The following is a 26,263-nucleotide window of genomic DNA, read 5'->3' as shown; positions in this document are numbered from 1 at the left end:
ATAAGTTAGGACTTGCCTTTTTAATTAGGCCTCTTCACATTTTTAAATAACAAAAACCAAAAACTAGATTTCTATTTTAACCTTCAGAGAGAGGTCAGGAAAGTTATAGAATACTCCAGAAAATTATGTCCTTGAAATGTTATATGAGTCAGACCTAGCATAAAAGTTACTCATGACTACTCTACACTGATAGTCTTTGAATTATAGCAGTTATATCAATAATCTTTTTTTCTGATTTCAAAGTAAAATCAGATTTCTCATAATTTCTTCATTCACCTTAACATTTTCTACTTCTCTAAAGTGATGATACAAAAGAAAGTCCTATTTTCCCCTTAAGTTTATATAAAGTATGTTTATATTGTGAACAATGTTTCTGCTTGTGGTACAGACATCCAATTTCTATCAATGGATTAATGGAAACAAATGATGACAAATAGAAAGTAGATTGGTATAGTTTCACTCAGATTTGAGTAAAAGAAGACATTCTGAAAAAGGTAATGAATCTTCATTCTCTAAAGAGCATACACCCTCATACTCTATTTTTTGGCATTGCCTGTGTTTGCAAAAAAAGTAGTTCATATGTTCCTGCTGCTTTTCATCAACACCAATATTTATTCAGCATTCCTCTTAAGTGGGTTTCAGGTAAACAGTTTTATTTTCCAGTATATATGTATACTGGAAAAAATATATATCTGGATACCCAGACCCAGGTAAAACTCAAGAATGGAAAACAAATCAGTCATCAAGGAATTTGTCAGGTAGATTCATACTGAAATATCCTATTTATTCAAGAGGGAAATGACCGCTATTTTAGAAAAACTCCCTAATGCTTCAGTTTTGGCCCAAGTATACTAATAACACAACTAACTATACATAAAGTTTAAATATATGGTCAGTGACAACTAGACTTTAGAATTTGGGGGTGTTTTCTCTCTCTCCCTCTCATCTATCTTTTTCCATCCCTCCCTCCCTCCCTTTTTTCCCCTCTCTTACTCATTGTTCCAAACTATTTCATTTGTTGGTAAAATTCTGCTTCTATATACATCACTTAGATCCCCACAACTGTATTGTCCTTCATCTTTGATGCTATTACCTCATTGTATTAGTCCGGGTTTCTATTCCTGAACAAACATCATGACCATGAAGCAAGTTGGGGAGGAAATGGTTTATTGAGCTTACACTTCTACACTGCTGTTGATCATCACAGGAAGTCAGAACTGGAACTCAAGCAGGTTAGAAAGCAGGAGCTGACGCAGAGGCCATGGAGAGATGTTCCTTACTGGCTTGCTTTCTCTGGCTTGCTCAGCCTGCTCTCTTATAGAATCCAAGACTTCCAGCCCAGGGATGGCACCACGTACAAGGGGGCCTTGATCACTAATTGAGAAAATACCCCACAGCTGGATCTCATGGAGGCACTTCGCCAACTGAAACTCCCTTCTCTGTGATAACTCCAGCCTGTGTCAAGTTGGCACACAAAACCAGCCAGTACACTCATCATTTGGTTACTAAGTCTTATTTAAGTCTGAAATGAAAGACAAAACATGGAATTTCTATCTTGAGACAGCCCTAGAAGTTGAGCCTTGGAGTTGAATCTCCATCTCAGAAGTTGGGTCTAGCCTGTCAGACTTCTATCATCATGTCTGTACCAACATCCCATTTGTAGACTTAGGGTAGTCTCTCTCCTCCCTATCTCCTTGGTTTATATAAGCTGTTAGGCAATCCTCTCTCAAAACCCTCCATCAGCTCACTGGCCACCAGGCTTCTGTTTATCACTGCCTGGGTCTCTGGGCTTTATGACTTCTATTGCTTTATCTTCCTCCCCACCTGCACTGCCTAGGTAGACACAATTGCTCTTCTATCCCAACCACCTCAAATTGTTATTATTTATTTATTTATTTTTAAATTATTATTTATTTATGTTTATTTGTTCTTTTGTTTTGTTTTGTTTTGTTTTTGGTTTTGGTTTTGGTTTTTTGTTTTGTTTTGTTTTCGGAGACAAGGTTTTTCTGTGTAGCCCTGACTGTCCTGGAATATTTATATATTTATTATTTAATTTATCTATTATTTGGAGAGAGAGAGAATATGAGTGTCATTTGTAACAGAGGCCCATTCATAACAGGACAATTTGTGGGAGTTAGTTCTTTTCTTCTACCACATGGGTTCAGAAGAGTGAACTCAGGTCATTAGGCTTGGCAGCAAGCACCTTTATCACAATCTATCCCCTTGGTCCCTCATACACTTTAAAATAAAACTACATTTTGATTGGCATTGGAATGTATTTTGGTATTCTATTGCCCAGGAATTTGAACACTTACCTTGGCACTAAAAATTCAATAAAATTAAGGAAATAAATTAAGAAAGCTTTTACTAGTATTCTTCCATCAGCAAAAGCACATTACCTGCTTATTGGCTTTCAACACTGCCCTCAGTGTGGCAATTTGCTCCCGTTTGGTGCTCAGCAAGGACTTCAGCTTGAGAATCTCTTCCATTAAGGCTTCCTTGTCCTTATCGATCATGGGGGCCAACTCTCGGGCTGCTGCTCTTTGACGAGACAGCTGTAAGGACCTGTCCACTGCTTTCTGCAGATGCTTGATTTGGTCCCGGATTATGGCATTAAGGTTGTAGATATTCATTGGCTCTTTGCGGATATCACTTGTATCCAAAACTGGAGATGATGGTGGGGCAGTAATAACAGGAGAGATTGTGGGAGTCTTAGTTGGACTTGGCTCTTTACTAGTCTCTGTGTTTTCCTTTGAAACTGGTTCAGATGATGTCCTTGATTCTACAGGGGATGACACACCCCTCCTGGATAATCTTGGCGACAAAAGCCCTCTGGGATCATCAGGCCCCTTGAGGCTGCCACTTCGAGTAACTCTGCTTTGTCTATAGTAGTCCAACATGACTCTATTGGGAGTTTCATTATTACATAGACACACATGGTGGTAAAGCTGGGCTAGTTCCTCACTAAATGTCACCAATTCATCCTGGGCTGTATTGAGGGTGTTGTGATTTTCATTGGCTATGCCAGTCATCTTTTGCAACTCCTTCTCCATGTGGGCCATCTTCTCACCACTCTCCTTAGATGTCTTCTCAAGGTTTGTCACTTGTTCATCATACATTTGGATCTTACTCTCATATTTGGTCTTTTCTTCTGTATAATTTTCTATAGATTTATTATATTTTTCCTTTAAGGCCTTAATTTCTGCTTTCAAATCAATGACTTCAGTGACAGCCACTCTATATTTGCACTCAAGGATCTCTAAGCCATTGATGTCCACCTCATAGTCATGGGCTTCCTCAGCTGAGTTCCGGCCCTTCTCACAATCTATCTCAGCCTTGAGCTCTTTGCTGTTTTGCAAGCCCCTCATAGCATTAACATGTTCTGTGAGCCGGTGCACTCGTTCATGCTGCTCTGTCAGTGCCCCCTTGGTGTGTTCTAGTTGGGTTTGTGACTCCTGGAGGTTGGCCAGAAGAATAGCTTTTTCCCGCTCTACCTGTAATGACAGAAGACAATGTCTGAATAACTTCAGGGCAAAGCCAATAATGAACTCAGTGAAGTTGGGCAGACATGTATACATTTAAAATGTCCACAGCAGACCCAACACTCCAGTTATTTCAAATTAAATTCAAATGTTTCCTATTTGAGTTCTGGTAAGTCAATCTAAAAATACCTAATTTATAATATGGAATTTTATGGAAGCCAAGCCATTTGAATTTTTCATAAAGAAAATAGAAAAAATCTTCTATTGTTGGCATTATGATCTCAGCAATATGTATATTTCTGTGTTCTTTTTTCATTGAAAACTAAATGAATACCCTCTAAAGTTTAAACACTATTAAAACAAACTAAAGCTTTTTCTAGCCTTTTCTTCTGGAAAAAACTTTTTATAAAACAAAACAAAAAATGTTAATCAAAACAAAAAATATTGGATGTCTTTCAAGCTTATTATAGGGATAGAATGCTTTGATAAATGAGATAATATATTTAGAATAGTTTGGGGTCTATTTTGTAATTTGTTTGAATTTAATATAACATTTTCTAAAATCTACATTTTCTCCCCTTTGTATGTCAAAAATGCCATAACATGCTACATACCATCAACATGAATTAATTCTTGCAGATTTGAATGAAGCTCTTACCTGAATAAGCTGCTGCTTCAATTTCTGAATTTCTGAAATGTTCAACTCACTGAATAAGTCAGACACAGGGTGTAGAGACTCTCCTTTCCTGGTGGTGGGAGTACGATAGTCTCCATTCAGTTTCCCAAGAGGCCCGTGGATATGCCCATTCATCTTGTCATCGTTGTTTGGCTCACTTCCATCCTCAGCAAACTTGAGCCCATCTACTGAGATGCTGATGTGATTATCACTGAGGTTGATGTACTGGGACAGCTCCTTCCTCAGGTTGTTCTTTTGCTCTCTTTCATTCTTCAGTGTCTCAAGGGCTTCTTCCAACTGATGCTCTGCAATCTCTTTCAGTCGAATGGCATCTTCTAGTTGGCTATTCAGTAATACTGTTTCTTCTTCAAATCGCTTAATTTCATGCTTTAAGCCTTCATATTCAACCTAAATTAGATAGGTTAAAGAAGATTGATAAAACTAAAATTTGGGCCTTATAAAACTCCCATTAAACACTTTCCTAGACTTAATCATTTAAGAAAAGTATAACAGTCTACAAAATAAATAATAAAAAAATACCATATTCTTATGGTAATAAACAGTTACAGATATACATATACACACATATCTATCTATATACCTATCTATATATAGATATATATAGATATACAACTTGCCATATTTTAAAAAAATAAAAATGTATAATTTAACACCTAGAAGAGAGGAAAAGGTATTTGCTGTATTAGGACATTTAAAAAGATCCAATGGAAAAGACAGAATTGTTTTCCTAACAAATAATAATAAAATACATTTGGTAATATATTATCAAAATTTTCAATACTCACTACCCAAGAAAATTTTTTTACCATCACTTTTACCTTATTAATGAAAAGGAGGTTTTAGTATGCATACAAACATTTGTTTAAAAGATCACAATAAAAACAAAATTTCAATAAAATATTTGAGATTAAGATAAAAAATCCCAAAATAACTAATCCCAAATAATAAATATCTATGTATACTACTAGTAATGTAATATTCTTTTGAATTATAATAAACAAAGGTTGTTCAAGCAACCTTTGGTCATAAGAACCATTGATGACAATGTCACTGTGAGCTGGTATGCCTTCTTGGAGACTTTCCCATGGTACTAACCATATGCCACCCTTTAAAAACATGTTATTTGGCTGGCTATGGTGGCACATGCCTTTAATCCCAGCTTTCAGGAGACAGAGACAGGTGGATCTCTGAGTTTGAGGCCAGCCTGATCTACAAAGTGAGTTCCAGGATAGCTAGGGCTACATAGAGAAACACTATCTTGAAAAAACAAAACAAAACAAAACAAAAACAAGCAAGCAAGCAAGCAAGGAAACAAACAAACAAATAAAACATGTTATCTGGACCACACATAATGGTTTATCCCTTCAATCCCAGCATTCTGGAGGCAGAGGCAAGCAGATCTCTGTGAGCTTGAGGCCAGCTTTGACTACATAGTAAGTTTCCAGGCCAATAAGAGTTATATAGTGAGACCCTGTCACAAAACAAACAAACCAAAAGTACTTTTTTATTCTCCTACGCACTCCTCAGTATGTCAATGCTCCCTCCGTAAAGTTTAAAACCAAATTCTGCTCTCCAATAAACAATGTGCTTAATAAATAGCTACTTTGAAAAACACTAGCATAAATAACAAACATACTATTAGATACTAATATAATTTATTCATTTAGTTTTATATTTATTTGCATTTTCATTGTTTAAATTGAAACTGGCATCATAGACCATTATCATTTTCATATACATTTTACTCCCCTTCCTCTCTTTTTATAACCTTAATGTAATTGCTTATTTTGAAAAATCTGAGGTATCAGTTTAGTTGGGATGTAGATTTGGCTGATATAAACAAGACCTATTTAAAAATGCCTTAGTTAGCTGGGCAGTGGTGGCCCACACCTTTAATCCTAGTACTTGGGAGGCAGAGGGAAGCAGATTTCTGAGTTCGAGGTCAGTCTGGTCTACAGAGTGAGTTCCAGGACAGCCAGGGCTACACAGAGAAACCCTGTCTTGAAAAACCAAAAAGAAAAAAAAATGCCTTAGTTGAGATAGAAGTACTTTACCCTACGTAACGGAATAAGGATAGCCAGCCAAGGCAAGCTTAGAATCTCAGCTTTATGAGTTTGTCTGTGTACAAAGCTTCTCTCTTGCTACATAACCTCCTACTATAGTTCATGCAATATAGCAGGTGGTAGGCATGCCATCTTGATTATGTCCCCAGAAGATTGAAGGAAAGGATCTATCCTTTCCTTTTAAGGATGTCTCAAAGTTTCCCATATTGCTTTTCTTCACATACACATAACATTTTGCTGTAAGGAAAGTAAAAATGTAATCTCTAATACGGTAAGACTTGTACAGTTATAAAAGAAGCAGCATTCGGTTTATAGAAGGTCACTAGACCAATGGTTCATGGAACACACTATGGAAGACCAATGTATAAAAGCTGTTTCCAAGACTTAATTACATATGGGAATGAGGAGAGTATTAATTCTTAACAGAATGTTCACCACCCTACAGCTTGTAATAAACTCTGTAAGGTATACAAATAAACGATGTTTGTAAGAATGTGTTCATCACACTGTGAGGCAGAAGATACATTATATAAAAATATAGCACAGATACTTCTAATAAAAAAATAAATGTCAATATAATTTCAACATTTGCATAACAGAATTACTCAAAAAGGTCAAGTAGAAAGATGTGTTGTCTTAGTTACTTTTTTGTTGCTGTGAAATGACCAAGGATACTTATAGAAGAAAGGGTTTGTTGAGGAGTTACAATTTCAGAGGGCTAGGGTTTATGATCACTACAGTGGTAAGTATCGTAGCAAGCAGGTAAGAATGGCACTGAAGCAGTAGTTGAGAGCTTACATCTTGATCCACAAGTGTGAGGCAAAGAGAAAGCTAATTGGGAATTGTATGGGCTTTGGAACCTTAAAGCCTACCACAGTGGCATACCTCCTCAAATAAGGTCATACCTCCTAATCCTTCCCAAACTGTTTTACCAACTAGTCAAATATATGAACCCCTCAAACTCTTTCAAATCTTTTCACTGCATACTACCAATAATTGCCTTCTAAATGTGCCAGGAGCCATTTTGCCTGCTTCTGTGAAATCCTGCATTTCAGAAAGTCAAGTCAGGCCAGGGTCTACTGGCAGGTTTCCTGTCCTGCTGATGCATGGAACGATAAGGGAATGGGATACACTCGTAGCTCAAGTTAAGGGGCTGAATGTTCTGTTATTCTTGGAGGGAGGAACAGGGAGCAATAGGAAGGCCTCCAGATGGGTACAGATATTGAATGTACATCAGCCATGGTCTTTGCTGGCTTGTGACTTTGTCCACAATACTGTAAAGTACTTAAGGCTATGAGAAATACATTTGTGCCATCCAAATATTTGCTGGACAGCCCTCCCGGTTTCTAACCTTTGTCTCTGAGTCCTCTTTTCCATTCTTATAATCCTCATTCCCCTCTCAGAGGACTGCTTGACTCTGTACCACTTGGACCAATACATAATTGTATTTAAAGGAGGAATTTCTGTGTTACACATCATTATATAAGATTGTGAGTATTTGGTCCAGTGAGTTGCTCAATGGGTAAATGTACGTGCCATGCAAGCCTGGTAACTTGAGTCTAATCCCTAAAATGTTTGCAAAGTTGGAAATAGAAAATTGAATAAAATAAAGTAAAATAAACTGACCCCATAAAGTTGTCCTCTTACCCCTATTTAATCACTGTGGCACACATGCACATGCACACACACAATGTACATATACATATAATAACAATTTTTAAAAGATTACAGAGGAGCTCCCTCATAGAAGCAGGGAGGATGGGGGATGAAATAGGGGGTTTGTGGAGGGGAAACCTGGAAGGGGGATAACATTTGAAATGTAAATAAATAATATAATCAATAAAAAATGAAAAAAAGATTGCAGAATAATAAATAGAATAATAAATAGCTCTTTGGAGAAAACACATAACAACATTTTAAACAGTGCAGCACAGCTATAACAATGTGCAGACAAACTGTCCTCTAAAAAACATCAGTACCTAGTCTGGGGCATCCAATAATTTGAATGACCCTGGATGTGAACCAATTTGCCAAATTAACATAGTCCTTTGTTTGCATTCTGTACTATAGTGGGCCCAAGAAGGTACATATTTTATTGTTTCTTTGGATATCAAATGACTTCAAGGTAGAGAATACAAAATGGTAGCCATAGACAATATAGCCTATAAATGTTAGATATTTGATCTGCAAAATATTGATTATTTTCCTTGGTTGGCAATATTTAGAAACTGAATGACTAAATATTTTTTAAAATATTTAACTTCTTATTAAAAATAAAAAGAAAGAAAAGAATTCAGACAATGTCAGGCCATCTTTCCAAAGAACAAAAATCACTACTAGCTAAACAGTGATTGTTCCTTCTTTACATCTGTGTACTGATCAATGCTACTTAGAATCTTCCCCCAACTCCTGATTTATCTGGTTTTGTGATTCTAACCAGAACTCTTCAGCCTTTCCTGCCAAGCAAAATCCAAACACTTTTCCTTCACATTTGCTCATTGGGCTTGGCTTCAGCTATACTGTTATTCATCATTTTTAGAATTCATTTCCTGATCATGTGAATCTTGATTATTAGCAATAATGTAAAGGAAATTGAGGAAAAAGTAGAGAGACAAAAAAATTCAAAAGGCCACCCTTGAGATTATTCTAATTCCTGCTAATGACTTAGTATCAAGGGGCTTAGTATCTGAGCTTGGGACTCAGAAGGGTTTACCCAATTACAGAAAAAGAATAGGGTTGCCTTAGATTGGTTTGGGGAAAGCTAGCATAGAAATTTACTTAGGACAATAGAGTGTTATATCACAATTTCTTCCAAACCCACTTCTTTTATTATAAAGTTGCTATCTCTTCACATTCTTTTCTTTCCCTCTTGCAAACCTCCCCTAGTATTTCAACCAACCTACTGACTATCATCAGATGGTGTCATGACCTTTATTTCCAGACATTAAGTTCATTTGAATTGTAGATCTCTTATTTGTAATTTTTGTCAAAAACATGAGCCCTAGGTCAGGGATTATAAAATATTACTATGATTATGGACCAACTCTAGACCACTAGTTATTTCTATAAGTAAAGTGTTATTAAAACACAAACACACTGATATGTTACTGCTTTGCCTATGGCTGAGTTGCATACTAAATGGTGCAGAGTAGGATAGTTGTTTAAGGGAGATTATGTAATCCATAAAATCTAAAATATTTGTCTATCTAGAAAAAAAGAGATGCATAAATTTCTCTTTTTTCAATTCTGTACTATTTTTTCTTTTTCTTATTGGATATTTTTGTTTGGTTTTTTGTTTTTGTTTTTGTTTTGGTTTTGGTTTTTTTTTGGGGGGGGGGAGTTCAAGACAAGGTTTCTCTGTGTAGTCCTGGCTGTCCTGGAACTCACTCTGTAGACCAGGCTGGCCTCGAACTCAGAAATCTACCTGCCTCTGCCTCCCAAGTGCTGGGATTAAAGGTGTGCGTCACCACCGCCCGGCTTTATTGAATATTTTATTTATTTACATTTCAAATGTTGTCCCCTTTCCTGGTTTCCCCTCCGCAAGCCCCCTATCCCATCCTCCATTCCCCTGCTTCTATGAGGATGCTTCCCAACCCACTCACCCACTTCCCTTCACCACCCTGGCATTGCCCTACACTGGGGCATCGAACCTCCACAGGACCAAGGGCCTCCCTTCCCATTGATGCCAGATAAGGCCATACTCTGCTACACTCTGCTACATATGCAGCTGGAGCCATGAGCCCCTCCATGGTTGGTGGTTTAGTCCCTGGAAGCTCTGGAAGGTCTGGTTGGTTAATATTCTTCCTATGGGGTTGCAAACCCCTTCATCTCCTTCAGTCTTTTCCTTAACTCCTCCCTTTGGGGGTCCCTGTGCTCAGTCCAATGGTTGACTCTGGGCATCTGCCTCTGTATTTGTCAGGCTCTGACAAAGCCTCTCTGAAGACGGCTATATCAGGCTCCTGTCAACAAGCACTTCTTGACATCAGCAATAGTATCTGGGTTTGATGTCTGTATATGGGATAAATGTCTTTTAAAACTGAGTTCTCATGTTTCAACTAGCATCTGGGCTAATGAACACTCTCAGGCATCTTGGCACTCTTTTAAGAATACCTAACAGTAGCCTAATTAACCTTCTAGGCAAATTACATGCAGTTTCAGATACTCCACTGTCTGTTCATTCCTGCCTGTGCAGAGGTGCCAGTAGGACCGCAGAAGTCAATGGAATAACCACTTGAAACACTACTAATTTAAGTGAACTTGTCTCAAAGTCTTCTGTTTTCTTTATCACTAACCACCCCACACACAAATATACATACCAACAAATATATCCTTATAGTTTGTAAGTATCTGAGGACTTTGAGAAAAAAATGTATTTCTCAAGTCTAAATTTCTCCATTAGGACTTACTTATTTCAATCACATCAGACCTAAGTGCCTTGTGTGTGAGGTTGTCAATCAGTTATTATATAGGAAACTCAGTACATATAGTGGAAAGAATGATGTGAATATACATGTGGTATCCTAGTAACCCTCCTGATTGGCTGAATCGATACCTTCCCTCACATTCCTAAGTAGACACCTTGTTCCTGCAACATTCAAAAGCTAGAGGCAGGGAGGAAGGGAAGAGGGTAGAAGATATGATCAGAAATCAGTTTTCAGTTTTTGTCAACCTATGGATTTATTTCTTCTTTTGAGTTTTTCCATGCCCCATTAACCTTTACTTTTATAAAACTCAGCAACATTTTAGACCTAGGTACCAAACTGAAAAGGGAGAAAAAGTAGAATCATGCATTGTGGGTTGTTTCCAAATTTACCAAAGTCAAAAGTCATACTCTATAGATTCCTATACCTCTCCAGTTCAATATTGTGTCTGGTACTTGGTTGATGTCCTGACTGAGTGTTTATAATAGGTTTAAACTAGATGTAAATAGCTTTAAACTTGTTTTAGAGCAAGATCCTCTGAAAGAATTTGAACTTTCAGTTCATCTTTGATGAATTACTTGAGATAATTAATTTATAAAAAAATCATATTGCAGATTCAAGAATACAAACAACAGTAATTATGAAAACTCATAGTGTAAACCAATTAGGAAAACTAAACCACCTATTGTGATTTGAATGTGAAATATTTCCCAATAAACTCATATGTTTGAACACTTAGTCACCTGATGGAGGCGCTATTTGGAAAGGTTATAGAACCATTGGGAGATGGAAAAGTGAGTTACTAGGGAAAGACCTTAAGTATTTATATTCTGGCTAGCTTCATGCTCTGGCCTCTATGCCTTCTCTACCTGCAACCATGCTTTCTCCATTGTGATGGGCTCAATCTCTGAAAGACAAAATGAACCTTTTCTCTATTAAGCTGTTTTTTTAGAGTATTTTAATCATAGCAAAAAGAAAGTAGATAAGACAGAATTTGGGACCAAGAAATGAGGCTACTGTTGTAATAAACCTGACCATGAGATTCTTAAGCATTGGGAACTGGTTTGTTGGAAGAATCTGGAAGAATTTGGAACTTTGGACTACAAAAGTTCTTGAATGGTATAAAGAAAGCTTAATGGGTTGTTCTGGTGGGAATTTGGAAAGCCAAATAAAGAGGGAAATGCCAATAATGGTGGGTTGGCTTATGATATTTCAGAGGGGAACAAAGAGTCTATCAGGAACTAGGCAGAAGGCTATTCATGTGATAGCCTAGTAACATTCTGCCTATGTCCTGAGAATTTGTTTAAGCCTGAATTAAAATGTGATTAACTGATGTATTTTGTTGGTGAGATAAGTAGGTATGAATTCTACATGTGGCATGGTTATTACCTTTTTGTGTAGATCTGGAGTGATAATAATAATTGAGGTAAAAGGGTGTTTTTAAAGCGTGTTCTTTTCATAAGGAGAAAGCCTAAGCTCTACTGTTGATTTTTCAGCTTCTCTGTGATTTTTCAGCTTCTGGAAAGCAATTACATAGAGAAATACTTCCCTAGGGTCAGCACACAGAATCTGATAACAACTGTGATATGAAGGAGTCAGGATTCATCTCAAAGTGGCACCAGAATTTACTAGTGCCTGCTAGTACCATGTGGCACTGAAAGGTTCATGAAGGTTCATAGTTTCAAAGAACTATTGAGACAAAACAGTATGTTTGTGGATAAACAGTATGCTGTGGATAAAGTTCCTGAAAGAAGGCCCTGAGAGACCCTTGTGTGACGCTGTGAAGGTGAATACTAAGTTATAGTAGAATATTGAAGATACCAGGACCAGGAGGCATCTGCTAAGGAAAGCTGTAGGTGTGGTATGAAGCCTACCTAAGATAGAGGTTATGTGTGCTGCAGAAGGCAGAACTAGAAGAATAGGGCCCAGCCAATTTCATCACAAGCTCCAGATGACAGACATGAGGCTGTAGAATTTAGTTAGACTAAATACATTTTGCACCAAGAGATGGTCATGAGCCTAGAGGGGCCAGAATGTTGTGGTTTGAATGTTAAATACACCCTATATGATCACATATTTGAATACATGACTCCTACCTAGTGGTTCTACTTAGGAAGGTTGTGGAACTTTTAGAAGATAGTCTTGATGGTGGAAGTTGGTCACTGGGGGTATACCTGAGGCGTTATAGCCCAGTCCCATTACCTGATCACTCTCCACTTTTACAAAGGCAAATGTAATATGACCATTCAACCTCGTGTTTTTGTTGCCAGGTCTTTCTTGCTTGCTACTATGCATTCCCTTCCATTATGGACTATGTCCTCAGGAACTGTAAACCAAAACAAATCCTTTCTCCTTTAAGTTGTTTTCGTCAGGATATTTTATTACAACAACAAAAAGAAACTAAGACACCATTTAGGCCTCATTCCAGGAAAAATGTAAATTATAAGGGATTTTTATAATGAAGTTACAGCTGAAAAACAAATTGAACATTTTTCTCACTATTTCCTTCCTATTACTTTATATTTTTCTATATGCACTGAGAACAATTTGCTCAAAAAATGAGACAGACAGACAGACAGACAGACAAGGAGGAGTAGGAGTAGGAGGAGGAGGAGGAGGAGAAGGATGAAAAGGAAGAGGAGAGATGAAGGAAATAGAAAGAAAACAAAGAAAAGGAAGGGAAGGGGAAGAGAGATGATGAGAGAAAGACAAAGGAGACGGAAAAGGAAAGGAATGAAAGAAAGAGAGAAGAGAGAAAAGAAGGAAAGGGAAGGAAGAAGGAATTGAGTAAAGGAAGGGAGAATGGGGAGGAGGGATAAAAGTGAAGGAAAGAGAGTGGAGGGGGACAGAGAAGGAAAAGGAAAGCAAGGGGAAGAGGAGGAAGACAAGTGTTTATAGGAAGATGTTGAGGATGCTATGTAAAACAAGTGAGTATACCCAGCAACAATGAGAATTGCTAAGTTTATTATAAAACATTTGACTTACTACTAAAACAAATTAGCATGGAGCTAGAATAAATGAGCATTCTTCTTACTTAATAAACAGTATTGTAAAGTATACTACTTACATGGCTTTTTTTCTTATACATTTTAGCTGACATAGGAAGACTGAGAAATTCCAGTATACAAATTAAAGGAGTAGAAGGAAAAAAACTGACAAGCTCTTTCCTAAGAAATAAAGTATAGAATTGAAGAGATGACTCAGCAGTCAAGAGCATACATTAATTGCTCTTCCAGAGGACATCTGTGTGTGGTCATACACAGACCACAAATAGTAAAGACAAGTCTTTTGAAAAAAAGAAAGGGAAGAGTGGACCTCATTTATTAGAACATGTGAATCCATCTGTAGTATAACCTTTTAAAAATCTTAAGCCTCACCTGGTTCTGCTTTAATGTGGACACTAGTTTCTGCAATGTGATATTTTCTTCTTCCAATTCTGTGTAGTCCTGAAGGAGTCGGGCCTCCCGGAATTTATATTCTCGGATTTCATCTTTCATTCGTATCCTCTGTAGCTCCACCATCTCATTGTTCTGAAACAATACAAAAATCAGAATAAAACTTCCCTATTCTAGGTTTCAGTAAATGTACACAAAAACCTCTCAGTTAAATAATAGAATGATTTCCTAAAAAATAAAATAAAATAAAATAATAGAATGATTTCCTACATTTAAATTGGTACTGCCTTTTAAGATGACAATCTATTGAATGAAATCTATTAAAACTTTTAAATCACAAATACCTGATCCAGTAATCTGACATTAAAATTTTTTCTTAAACATATTTTCAAAGAAATAAATAAAAAGCTAAGCAAATTCATGTTTATTCACACAAAGAATGGGAAATAGGCTATATTTTTACTATTTGGAGAACACTGAAATAAATTACTTTCTTTAAATTACAAAACTATTTAAAATGATGAGTAATACAATCAGGAAAACTTTAATATGTTAAAAGATAAATACAGCTACACTATATCATTAAATGTGAAAGTAAGCTGTAGACTAGTATGCACAGTAGGATCTCATGTGTACTAAAAATAAGGGAGTGGGCTGGAGAGATGGCTCAGTGGTTAAGAGCATTTGCTGCTCTTCCAGAGGACTTGGATTGGATTTCTAGAATTCACAGGACAGCTCACAACCATCTGTAACTTGAGTTTAGTATAAACAAATATTTGTAAAGTAAAGATTTATATTTAAAAATAAATTAATAAGGGGGAGGGGCTGGGTATTGTGGTACACATCTGGATTTCCAGGACTTAGAGGGCAGAAGGAGGAGGATCAGGAACCCAAGGACAGGTTGGGTTATATAAGACCCTATTTCAAAAAACAAAATAGTAAAACTGAATAAAATTAAGTAAGTGCATACATGTGTACATGCACATACAAACAAACCTCACTTTCATGTTATAAATATATTTGTGAAAATTCTCCCCAAACTGTCAAAAGTGATTATTTAGCAGGGGTAGGGCTAGGCAGATCATATCAATAAGAAGAGGGTCAATTAATTTTATAACCTATGGAAGTTCTATATAAAATTCTCCATTGTTTAAAAATTCTTTATTGTTGACCTCCACTCCATGTATCTTCAGGCTTTATTTACTTTCCATTTTTGTAGAAACATGCATTAATGATTCACCCATGCTAATTTATGATTGATATGACATCACTCTTAATTTGAGTTCAGTTAATGAGAGAGGGAGAAACACATCTTTGTGTCCCATAGCTTGAAAGATAAATAGACATCCTCAAATAAAAAGAGGTTCAGGAAACCTTGATAGGTTAAAACTACACATTTTTTTCTAGGCCTCTCAGAACCTTTAAAATGCCAGTGTACATTGAACTAGTGTACATTAAGAGTCTGTTAGATAAAAATATATAGCCATTTGTTAAGTATATTTGACCATAAGATCTTTAGCTTTTTCAAGGAATATTTTAAACAATTTATAGACAAAATCATTGGAAATGACAGTATCATATAGGCAAAGAAGCGCAACTTCCAGCTAGTGAGACCCTAAACGGAGCTAACAAGAACACATCCTGCCTCCTAAAGCCCAAAAGTCAGAGGAAGCCAGATTACTATCACATCTCACAGGTCAAAGTTAACTAGTCCCACAACTGACACATGTCACAATCATAGGTCACATTTTAACCAGGCCCACTCTTCTGTAAAATTCTCCATTTAACAATTTTTCTAAAACTGTACTATGCATTTTCCAGACATCTGTCTCCCAGCCCAAACCACAGACAAGTAGAACCTTTCAGTCTAACTTGGTAGTACAAAGGAGCCTTTTCCTACTTCCTTGTGTTATAACGCCTTCCTGCCCATCCTAAGAAACCCTAAGGAAAGAGCCTTGCTTTTAAGAAGTGGGTGTTGCTGAGACTTTGCTCTGGACCTCAGCCATGATGTTGATGTTGTGAAGGAGAATTCTTATAAAGAAGCTGTGTCTACACAAGACTGGCTGGTTAAACTGCAGTGATGTTGATAGGTTGGAATTTTGTAGGTCCAGAAGCTAACTACCTTATCTTGGACTACCTTCAAGATGATCAGGAATCATTCCTTGCCCATCTGTTGAGTGGTAAAACTAACATTCTATGACTCATATATTTAAAAAAAATACACACAGGGGGAGGGGGGAGGGAATAGGGTTTTTTTTTCCCCCAGAGGGGAAACTAGGAAGGGGGATAACATTTGAAATGTAAATAAAGAAAATATCTAATAAACACACACACACACACACACACACACACATACTTTTGAAATCTTTTAACTTAGCAGACAACTAGCTCCCATCAACCCAAAAGCTAGGAATGTCTTTAGATCGTAAGATAGCATCTGAGGCCTATAGAAAAGCTTTCCCCATCTCATTGTAACCACCTCTCTGATATCCCCACCAATGTATTTTAAACTTGTCCTGATCTATGACTTTCTTTGGTCTGTAAAACTATAAAACTACTTCCACGTTGAAGCAGAGTTTTTGATATAACCTAAATCAGTGTTCCCAGGCCATAAGTCTTTCACAATGACTCTAGAATCAACTATCTCTTATTCTCTTTAAGATGAGAACTGTGTTTAGTACTTCAAAAGTTTCTGATGCCACAATAAAGGACTCTGAGAATGATCCATTTTTCACCAAAGAAATCATCTGAATGGAAGCCAGGCACCTGCATGGAACCATTAAGTCCAGGCCACTTGCTGTCTTTGAAATATTTTTGATTTATTATCTTTTGGCTTTTGTCTCCTGACACTCTGCCTCAACATGAAATTTGGGGTAGTCTTAATCTGCGTTACCAGGCCATGGTCACTCAAAGTGACCCCAGAATAAATTATCTTTTATTTCCTTTAAGGTAAGAGCTGTGGTTTTTGTGTCAATGATGTCAATAAACTTCTTGTCTAGCCAGGCAGTGGTGGCGCACACATTTAATCCCAGCACTTGGGAGGCGGAGGCAGGTGGATTTCTGAGTTTGAGGCCAGCCTGGTCTATAGATTAAGTTCCAGGACAGCCAGGGCTACACAGAGAAACCCTGTCTTGAAAAACCAAAACAACAAACAAACAAACAAACAAACAAACAAACAAAAACCTCTTGCCTAAAGGACAGTTGGACTTAGAGTCTCTCCCTCCCTCCCTCCCTCTCTCTCTCTTCCTCCCACCTCCTTCTCCTTCCCCCTCCCCCTTTCATCTCCTCTTTTTTCCCTCTCCTCTCCTCTCTCTCCTTAAAAACAGGGTAGATGACGTAAACCACAAAGCTAGCCAACCATGATTTAAATATGGCATAAAATTAAAAAGTAAAAAACTAAATAAAACATAAAAAGGTTAGACAAGATGATCAGGGCCTGTGCAGGAAACAGAACATGTCATGTTCACATCTTGATTATTTTCAGCTGAAAGCACTAGAGAAACAACAGACTCGGGAAGGGCTTCCTGACCTTCCTTTTGAACCTAAAGTGTCCAGTAGAGAAAAGTCTTATCCGTCTATATAGGAAAAGAACAATCTTATCATCAGAGACAAAAATCATGCTGAAATGGTTTTAAGTCTTATTTCCTACTACTTCCCTCCCACAATTCACTGGGTTTAAAAACTTCAGCAAAGTCAAAGGCAGAAGAAGCTCTATGAGTTTGAGGCCAACCTGATCTACACAGCAAGTTCCAGACCAGTGTGACCTGGTCTACACAGCAAGGTCCAGGCCAGTGTGACCCATCTCAAAAAACAAAACCAACAAAAAAAGGTAAGACTGGAATATTTAGGTATTGTTAGCTCTCTCTATTTAAAATACTAAAGAATCTTTATATTTTATTTTCAGTATCTGGCTATAAAATTGTTGGTTTGGGGGCTAAAGAGATAACTCCGTGGTTAAGAACACTGATTGCTCTTCCAGAAGACCCAAGTTCAATCCCCAGCACTCACATGGCAGCAGGATCTACACAGACATACATGTAGGCAAAACATGAATGCACATAAAATAAAAATAAATAAAATTTTAAGAAAATCATTGGTTTCCATATTTTATTTTAGAAAATTATTATGAAAAGCAATTAATTTAATTTGGAGCAGTTGATAAAAATAATTCTTTACTTTAGACAACTGAAGCAAATATTTCTTTTTTAATTATTTCTTTTATTTTTGAAATTATAATATAATTACATTATGTCCCCCTTCCCTTTCCTCACTTTATACCCTCCCATACACCCTTTCTTGCTCTCCTACAAACTTACAGGCTCTTTTTCATTAAGTTTTGTTACATACATACACACACACACATTCTTAAATATAGAAATACCACAAGCTCAGTCTGTACAATGCTACTTTTATGTGTGATTTCAGGGATGACCATATGGTACAAGATAACCCACTGGTCTTTCCCCCATCTACTTAATCATATCTATTGTTGTCTATGTTCAGCTCCTGTTGTCTATGTTCAGCACTCATGTTGGTGAGTCTTACGAATGTAGCTTCTGACATTCCTAGAAGACACAGTCTCACAGCAAACTCCCTGATCCTCTGGCTCCTATAATCTTTCCTGCTTTCTCTTCTGAAATGATCCCTGAGCCTTAGGTGCAGGAAGTGTTTCATAGATGTATCCACTTTCTTAAAGTTACATTTATCAAGATATTAACAATAGCAGTTTGAAACAAAAAACTTGAACCTGTCTTTGAAACTAGTCTATCAACAACACATGGGCACTGTTAACTTAAAAATTAAATCAGACCATTTAGAGATGCATTAAGAATGGAAGAGTTACCAAAATAAATGAAACATAAGAAAAAAAGATAACATTATACTTATAAACTTATACACATATTAATTATAGTAATAATTACTACACTATTCCTTGGTGTTAGAGTAGATACAAATAACAACAAAACAGAATAGAAATAGGGAGATATATCTCAAAGAGAGTAGTCTAGAATATAAAATCACAACAGAATGATGAAGCACTCAAAAGTGAAAATTAGAACAATGGGCAGTGAGTTTCTGTAATTTGAGAAGGGTCAAAAGAAAAAGACAGGGTAAGATACTCATTTAAAATTGCTAAAACACAGTCAATAGGAAATAGTAAATTTAAAAACAGAATCACCAAAACCTCAATGAGGAAAGCAAATCCAACAGGCCAATGATAGGCAGAATGGAAAACTCATACCAAAACATTAGGAAAACTCAATTAACATTTAGCACATGCTAATAGTATAACACTAAAATCAAATAAAGGTGTAAACTTTAAGACATACATTATTCCTTAAGTTCATATTTAATTTATGATATTTATTCTAGACATTAATAAAAGTAGTATGCTTCTTATTCTTTGGCTCCTTATTTTCTGGATATCTATTACATGCCAAGGATATTGTGCAAGGATAATCTCAAAAACTCATATCAAAATATCATTATTGAGCCAGGCATGATGGTACATACCTTTAAGCTCAGCATTCAGGGCATAGGATCAGGAGGATCAAGAATTAAAACTATGTAGCCAGTTTAAGGCCTCTCCAGGCTAACATGACACCCCAACTCTTTAAAACAACTTCACTGTTTATCTATGAAGTAAGTAACCTAAAAAAAATTATAAAACTTGGGCTGGCAAGACGGCTCAGTGGGTAAGAGCACTGACTGCTCTTCCAAAGGTCCTGAGTTCAAGTACCAGCAACCACATGGTGGCTCACAACCACCCGTAATGAGATCTGACGCCCTCTTCTGGCACATCTGAAGACAGCTACAGTGTACTTATGTATAATAATAAATAAATCTTTAAAAAAAAACTTAATGCATGTCATGTATCTTATTTGGACCTTATATGCCCCCGAAATAACTCATGTCTTGAGGGCTTTGGGAAGTGGTGAAACCTTTAGAAGACTGAAGAAGTTAGTTCCCTGGGGCATGTCCTTTAGGAGAATACTGGATTCTAACCCACTTCTCTGTTCTCCTTTGCCTCCTAGATACTGTGTTTTGAGCATTTTGTTCTGCTATAAGCTCTCCTATGTAAGGCCACCTTGCCACAGGTCCAGAAGCAATAGAAACAATTGACCAAGGACATAAATCTTTAAAATCATGCTCTAAAATGACCTTTTCTTCCTTTTTTTCATTTTTTATTTTGTCATATTCTTCAAAATTTATAAAATATTATACCAATAAAAATGAGTATTATAAAAATTGTTCGATATAAAACAGCAATCAATTGAACAGTCTTATGTAGATGCTTGTCTACAGCAATACTGAAAATACATACATTTGTCTCAATATGAATTTGAAGTAACTCCAAACGTATTAACTGTATATTTTAAAATAATACATCACTATTAGTATATTTTTAAATGAATATAAATAGATAAAATCTTTTTGTTTCTTTGTTTTGTTTTTAGTAGAACTTAAAATCTTGGCTCTTACTGTGGTACAAGTCCAAAATAAGAACAATTTTTAGATATTGGAGTTCATTATAATAAGGCTGTACTTCAATGACCCTCACATCACCAAAGGATTTTACCTCCATCGTAGCTAAGCTGAGAGTTGACAGTTCTGCTGCACCAAGTAATGAATTGTAGGCACAATTTTTGGATACAGATTTCCTGCTATGGTCAAAGCTATTTGACCTGAGTGATTGTCATCATTCTCAGCCCACAGAGAACAGGTTACATTCATTTAAGAAATGGTGTGTGTATTAAGATGGTCTATCCATGAAGTCATTCACCAACTGTTTCAATGAACAGTGGTTCTACAGACATTAGGTGAGGGTAAGAATCTGGTCCATTGGCTGTGATAATTAGGAAAAGCATTCATCTTAGAGAAAGAGTAATTTATAAAGTCATCTTCAAACTTGATACAATAGTTACAAACATCAAGCAAAGCATTCAGTCTCACTCTTTGTTGTTCTCTTACAAACCACATCCCAAGTTAATTGTCTACGTTTCTTTTGGCTGTATAAATTTTTGAAATATGTAAGCTGTCCTGAAAACCATAGTGTAAAAACATCAAATAAACAATCCTACTAACAGAGAGGCTGAGTTGGAGAAGCAAGATTTCAAGACGATTATGTGGAACCAAGCAAGACACTGTCATCTACGAACAAGCAGAAAGTGTAGATGGATTGTACAATATTGGACCTATTTCTCCAATTACCAAATTACAGAGACCACTGGATGACAGCCAACAAGTTTCTAAGTCCTCACATTTTTGGATTTCAATCAATTAGGATATGTTAGTAATATTAATTTTCATATTAAGGTATCAAGAAAAAGTAATTGTTACTTTCTGTAATTATTGTTGTTAGAGGTAGAATTAGGTTTGTGTAGGTTTGTTGAGAGATTACTTTCTTGCTTCATCTAGGGTGTAGTTTTGCTCCTTATGTTGATGTTTTCCATCTATTATCCTTTGTAGGGCTGGATTTGTGGAAAGATAGTGTGTAAATTTGGTTTTGTCATGGAATATCTTGTTTTCTCCATCTATGGTAATTGAGAGTTTTGCTGGGTATAGTAGCCTGGGCTGGCATTTGTGTTCTCTTAGGGTCTGTATGACATCTGCTCAGGATCTTCTGGCTTTCATAGTCTTTGGTGAGAAGTCTGGTGTAATTCTGATAGCCCTGCCTTTATACTTGACCTTTTCCTCTACTACTTTTAAAATTCTTTCTTTCTTCTTTTTTTTTTTTAATGCATTTGGTGTTTTGATTATTATGTGACAGGAAGAATTTCTTTTCTGGTCCAGTCTATTTGGAGTTCTGTAGGCTTCTCGTACGTTCATGGGCATCTCTTTTTTTAGGTTAGGGAAGTTTTCTTCTATAATTTTGTTGAAGATATTTATTGGCCCTTTAAGTTAGGAGTCTTCACTCTCTCCTATACCTATTATCCTTAGGTTTGGTCTTCTCATTCCATCCTGGATTTCCTGGATGTTTTTGGTTAGGATCTTTTTGCTTTTTGCATTTTCTTTGACTGTTGTGTCAATGTTTTCTATAGTGTCTTCTGCCCCTGAGATTCCCAGGGTTGTCTCCTTTTGTGATTTCTTTATTGTTTCTATTTCCATTTTTAGGTCCTGGATGGTTTTGTTCATTTCCTTCACCTGCTTGATTGTGTTTTCCTGTAGTTCTTTAAGGGATTTTTGTGGCTTCTAGCTGTTTACCTGTGTTCTCTTGTATTTCTTTGAGGGAGTTATTTAAGTCCTTCTTAAAGTCCTGTATCATCATCGTGAGAAGTGATTTTAGATTGAATCTTGCTTTTCTGGTGTGATGGCATGTCCAGGACTTGCTATGGTGGGAGAACTGGGTTCTGATGATGCCAAGTAACCTTGGTTTCGGTTGCTTGTGTTCTTACGCTTGCCTCTGGCCATCTGGTTATCTTTAGTGCTACCTGCCCTGGCTAAATCTGACTAAGGCCAGTCTTACCTATGATCCTGGTTGTGTCAGAACTCCTCAGAGTCAAGCTGTCTCTGTGATCCTGTGATTCTGGCATCCTGTGATCCTGGGCCTGTTACAGCACCCGGGAATGGAGCTTCCTCTGGGTGCTGTGGGACTGGCTGCAAAATTTGCACCCAAAGTCTGCTCAGAACACCAGCCCAGATTGACCAGAAGCAACCTGTGCCACTGGACTAGCAGAGTTCCTGCATGCCTGGGTCCTGCTGGTCCCAGTTACTCCCAGTGTTGGGACAGATGTTATATCATCCTCACTTCTGATCCTCTGATCCCTTTTTTTTCCTTAAAAGGTATTTGTGTCAGGTATTTTGTCTGTGACACAAAGCTGATTAATACATGGGGCTTGATGAAATGGGAATAAATTTTTAAAGACTCATGTACTCAGGAAGAACCTCAAACTCCCTATGTAACTGTAGATGAACTTTGATGTCTTATCTCCTGCTTCCACTTTTCAAATTCTGGAATCATTATGCCTGGCTTTCTTTTTATAGATTTTCTTTCTTTTCTTTTTTTAAAGATGGGATTTCATAATGTACCCAAGCTGGGTCCAAACTTCTTGTGCTGCCTCAGCATTCCAAGTGCTAGGAGTCCAATCATGAACCACAGGCTGCCTGGAATGGAAAACTTTTTTCTCTTAATAATAGAAACATAAAGTTGTTTGATCATTTATAAAAGTGATATAACTGCCTACAGGTCTTCTTTTAAAAGTTTTTGATCTGAAATAGCAACTCTACTTTTAGAGTAATATATTGAAGAAAATCTTAAATATATCTAATAAATGTACACAAATAGCATTGAGATAACACACCAACTAAAGTTAGCTCTGCAATAGTTACTGTTCCAAGTGCTTCCCACTAAGTACTTACTAATACAACAGCCTTATAAAGCAAGTGCTGCCACTAGTCTCATTTGTTAGACAACAACACTGAGGTTAAAGGTAAACCACCTGCCTAAGATTACTCAGCTAATATGTGATGATTAAATGCTAATATGGAGGTGAACCTACTTATAAAATTTGCACTAAACTTCTAATTTCAATTATTTGAAAAGTTTTAAATAAGAAACATAAACAAGTTTTAGTTAACATTAATCTTACTTAATATGAAATGGTATGTTTATAGCTTTAACAAATTTCCTGATATTGTAGTTTAAGATAAATTATGGGCAGCCAAGACTAAGAATTGGTCAAATAAGATGGTTTTAGCTTGCAACTTGGTAGAATATATTAAAGAAAATTCAGGTCTTTAACAGTATTTAAATTAACACATCAATAATCTACTTTGATTTTAAAAATATTTGTTGAATTTAACTTCTATAATGATTATGGTCCCTTTTTTATACTATAACAGAATGCCTGAGATTAGGTACTTTATAAAGAAAGGAAATTTATTCTGCCAGGAGCCATCAAGGAGAAGCTAAAAACTAGCAGGTGATCTTCCTGACATGGCTCCACCATGGACTGTGAAGTTAATGATGGATTTGCTTCTCTAGGCAAGGCCAAGAAGAATTTCATTTTAGGAAAGATTCCTGATATTAATATGCTTTTCCTGTTATTATTAAATAGATATAACAATCACTAGGTATTAGTCCACCCTTTTGAGCAGATTTCTGCAGAACAATGAAGATGCATTGTCTTCTAGTAATGCTATATAGACAAATAGATGATTTCTTAATTATTAATGATGATTCTATATGATTTCCTAAAATTGGGGGCTGGTGAGATGGCTCAGTGGGTAAGAGCACTGACTGCTTTACCAAAGGTCCTGAGTTCAAATTCCAGCAACCACATGGTGGCTCATAATCATCTATAATGAGATCTGATGCCCTCTTCTGGTGCATCTGAGGACAGCTACAGTGTACTTACATATAAAAATAAATAAATAAATCTTTTTTAAAAAGACTTCCTAAAATTATGTTAGTAATTATTAAGATCTTTTACAATAGGACTCCCATATTTTCCCTTAGGTCAACTCTAATCAAGGTATTTTTCCCATCCTATGGTAATTCTCTCATTAAGCTAGCCAATAGCAACATGTGGTTAAATCCAATGGTCAATTCAGATTCTTCTTTTGTCCCTTTAATACCACTGTACTATTGATCACTCTCTTCCTAAAAACTACTTTTTCATTTGCTGTCAAGGAGCCATTCTTCCTTTATTTTCCTACTACCCCACGATTATTTTAGTTTATTTCACTACTTCCCTTCTCTTATCCAATCTCTCCATACTGATGTAGCCCAAAGCTCAGTGCTTGTACTTCTTTTGTCTATCTACACTTACTTTTTATACATTAGACTTCATTACAATGAAAATTATTTTACTCTGTGCTACAGTTTGGATATATTTTGCTTCTTAAGGGCATGTGTTAGAGCTTGGCCCTCCATGTGACAGGTTAGGGAAGTAAAACATTTAAGAAGTAGGCATAGCATGAGGTCTTTAGGTTAGCTGGAGGTGTGCCCTTAGAAGGTATTAAGGGAGGCTAGAGAGATGGCTCAGCGGTTAAGAGCATTGACTGCTCTTCCAAAGGTCCCGAGTTCAAATCCCAGCAACCACATGGTGGCTCACAACCATTGTAATGAGATCTGATGCCCTCTTCTAGTGTGTATGAAGACAACTACAGTGTACTTACACATAATAATAAATAAATCTTAAAAAAAAAAAAAACAAAAACAAAAAACGGCCAAGCAGTGGTGGCTTACACCTTTAATCCCAGCACTTGGGAGGCAGAGGCAGGTGGAATTCTGAGTTCTAGGCCAGTCTGATCTACAGAGTGAGTTCCAGGACAGCAAGGGTCTTGAAAAACAAACAAACAAACAAACAAACAAAAAAGGAAGGTATTATGGGACCAAAATGTCTCTGGCTTCCTTTTTGATGATGTGACCCCTCTTTCTCACAGACATTCCTACCATCACCATAGGGTCCTCATCAGAGCTGAGTGGACATCCTTGAATTTCCAGAACTATAAACTAAATCATTCTCTTTTCTTTGCAAAATAGTCTATCTCAGGTACTTTATTACAGTAATAAAAAACACACTATTACACAATGGCAAATGATAGTTTTATTTCATTTTTATTATATGCATGGGTGTTTTGCCTGAATGTATGTAGGTGCATCACTTACATGCCTGGTGCCCAGAGAGGCCAGAAGAGGGCACTAGAATTAGTTACAGATGCTTGCCAGTCACCATGTAGATGTTGGGAATCAAAGCCAGGGCAATCAGTTAAAGGAACTGTAATATGTTAATACAGTAGAATAATATGCAGCTATAAAAAGGAACAAATTTGATGTTGAAATATCCAACAAAGATGAATCTCAAATGCATTAGGATAAGAAAAAAGGACTCAGTCTCAAAAACTACATACTAAACGATTTCACTTTTGTGCACTTCTTGAAAAAGAAAATAAAAGCTATAGTAAAAGAGGACAGATTATTTGTTTTAAAGGCATCTGCATAGCTTACTATAGGCATTAAAGTTATTGAATAGATAAACAAATGAAAAATTGAAACCAAAAAAATTTAAACTGAGTTGAACATTTAAAGAGAAAGTCAATATATAGATCCAATAGTTTGCATTTTTAAGGATTTCCAACACAGGTAAAGATAGTTGGTAGTAGTCAGTAGTGACTAGTGACCCCTTCTTCTTCTCCTTCTTCTCCTTCTCCTTCTCCTTCTCCTTCTCCTTCTCCTTCTCCTTCTTCCTCTTCCTCTTCC

The 26,263-nt window shown here is 36.6% G+C and overlaps 1 protein-coding gene across 7 annotated transcripts in view; it reads right to left on the bottom strand.

Moving 5' to 3' along the window:
* The window catches only part of Bicd1 (BICD cargo adaptor 1), a 178,871-nt gene that overhangs the window by 48,518 nt on the left and 104,090 nt on the right, over positions 1 to 26,263 (bottom strand). For all 7 annotated transcript variants that reach the window (XM_031384007.1, XM_031384009.1, XM_031384004.1 and 4 more), the window contains exons 3-5: positions 14,041 to 14,193; positions 4,141 to 4,566; positions 2,400 to 3,494 (exon numbers count right to left, since the gene is read on the bottom strand). In XM_031384007.1, coding sequence (XP_031239867.1) covers positions 2,400 to 3,494; positions 4,141 to 4,566; positions 14,041 to 14,193 — 1,674 coding nt within the window. The remainder of the gene's footprint in view (positions 1 to 2,399; positions 3,495 to 4,140; positions 4,567 to 14,040; positions 14,194 to 26,263) is intronic.

The sequence above is a fragment of the Mastomys coucha genome, unplaced genomic scaffold, assembly GCF_008632895.1.
Source record: "Mastomys coucha isolate ucsf_1 unplaced genomic scaffold, UCSF_Mcou_1 pScaffold20, whole genome shotgun sequence".
In the NCBI taxonomy this organism is placed as follows: domain Eukaryota; kingdom Metazoa; phylum Chordata; class Mammalia; order Rodentia; family Muridae; genus Mastomys; species Mastomys coucha.
The sequence above is the reverse complement of the archived record's forward strand: the minus strand, read 5'-3'. Positions and strand labels throughout refer to the sequence as shown.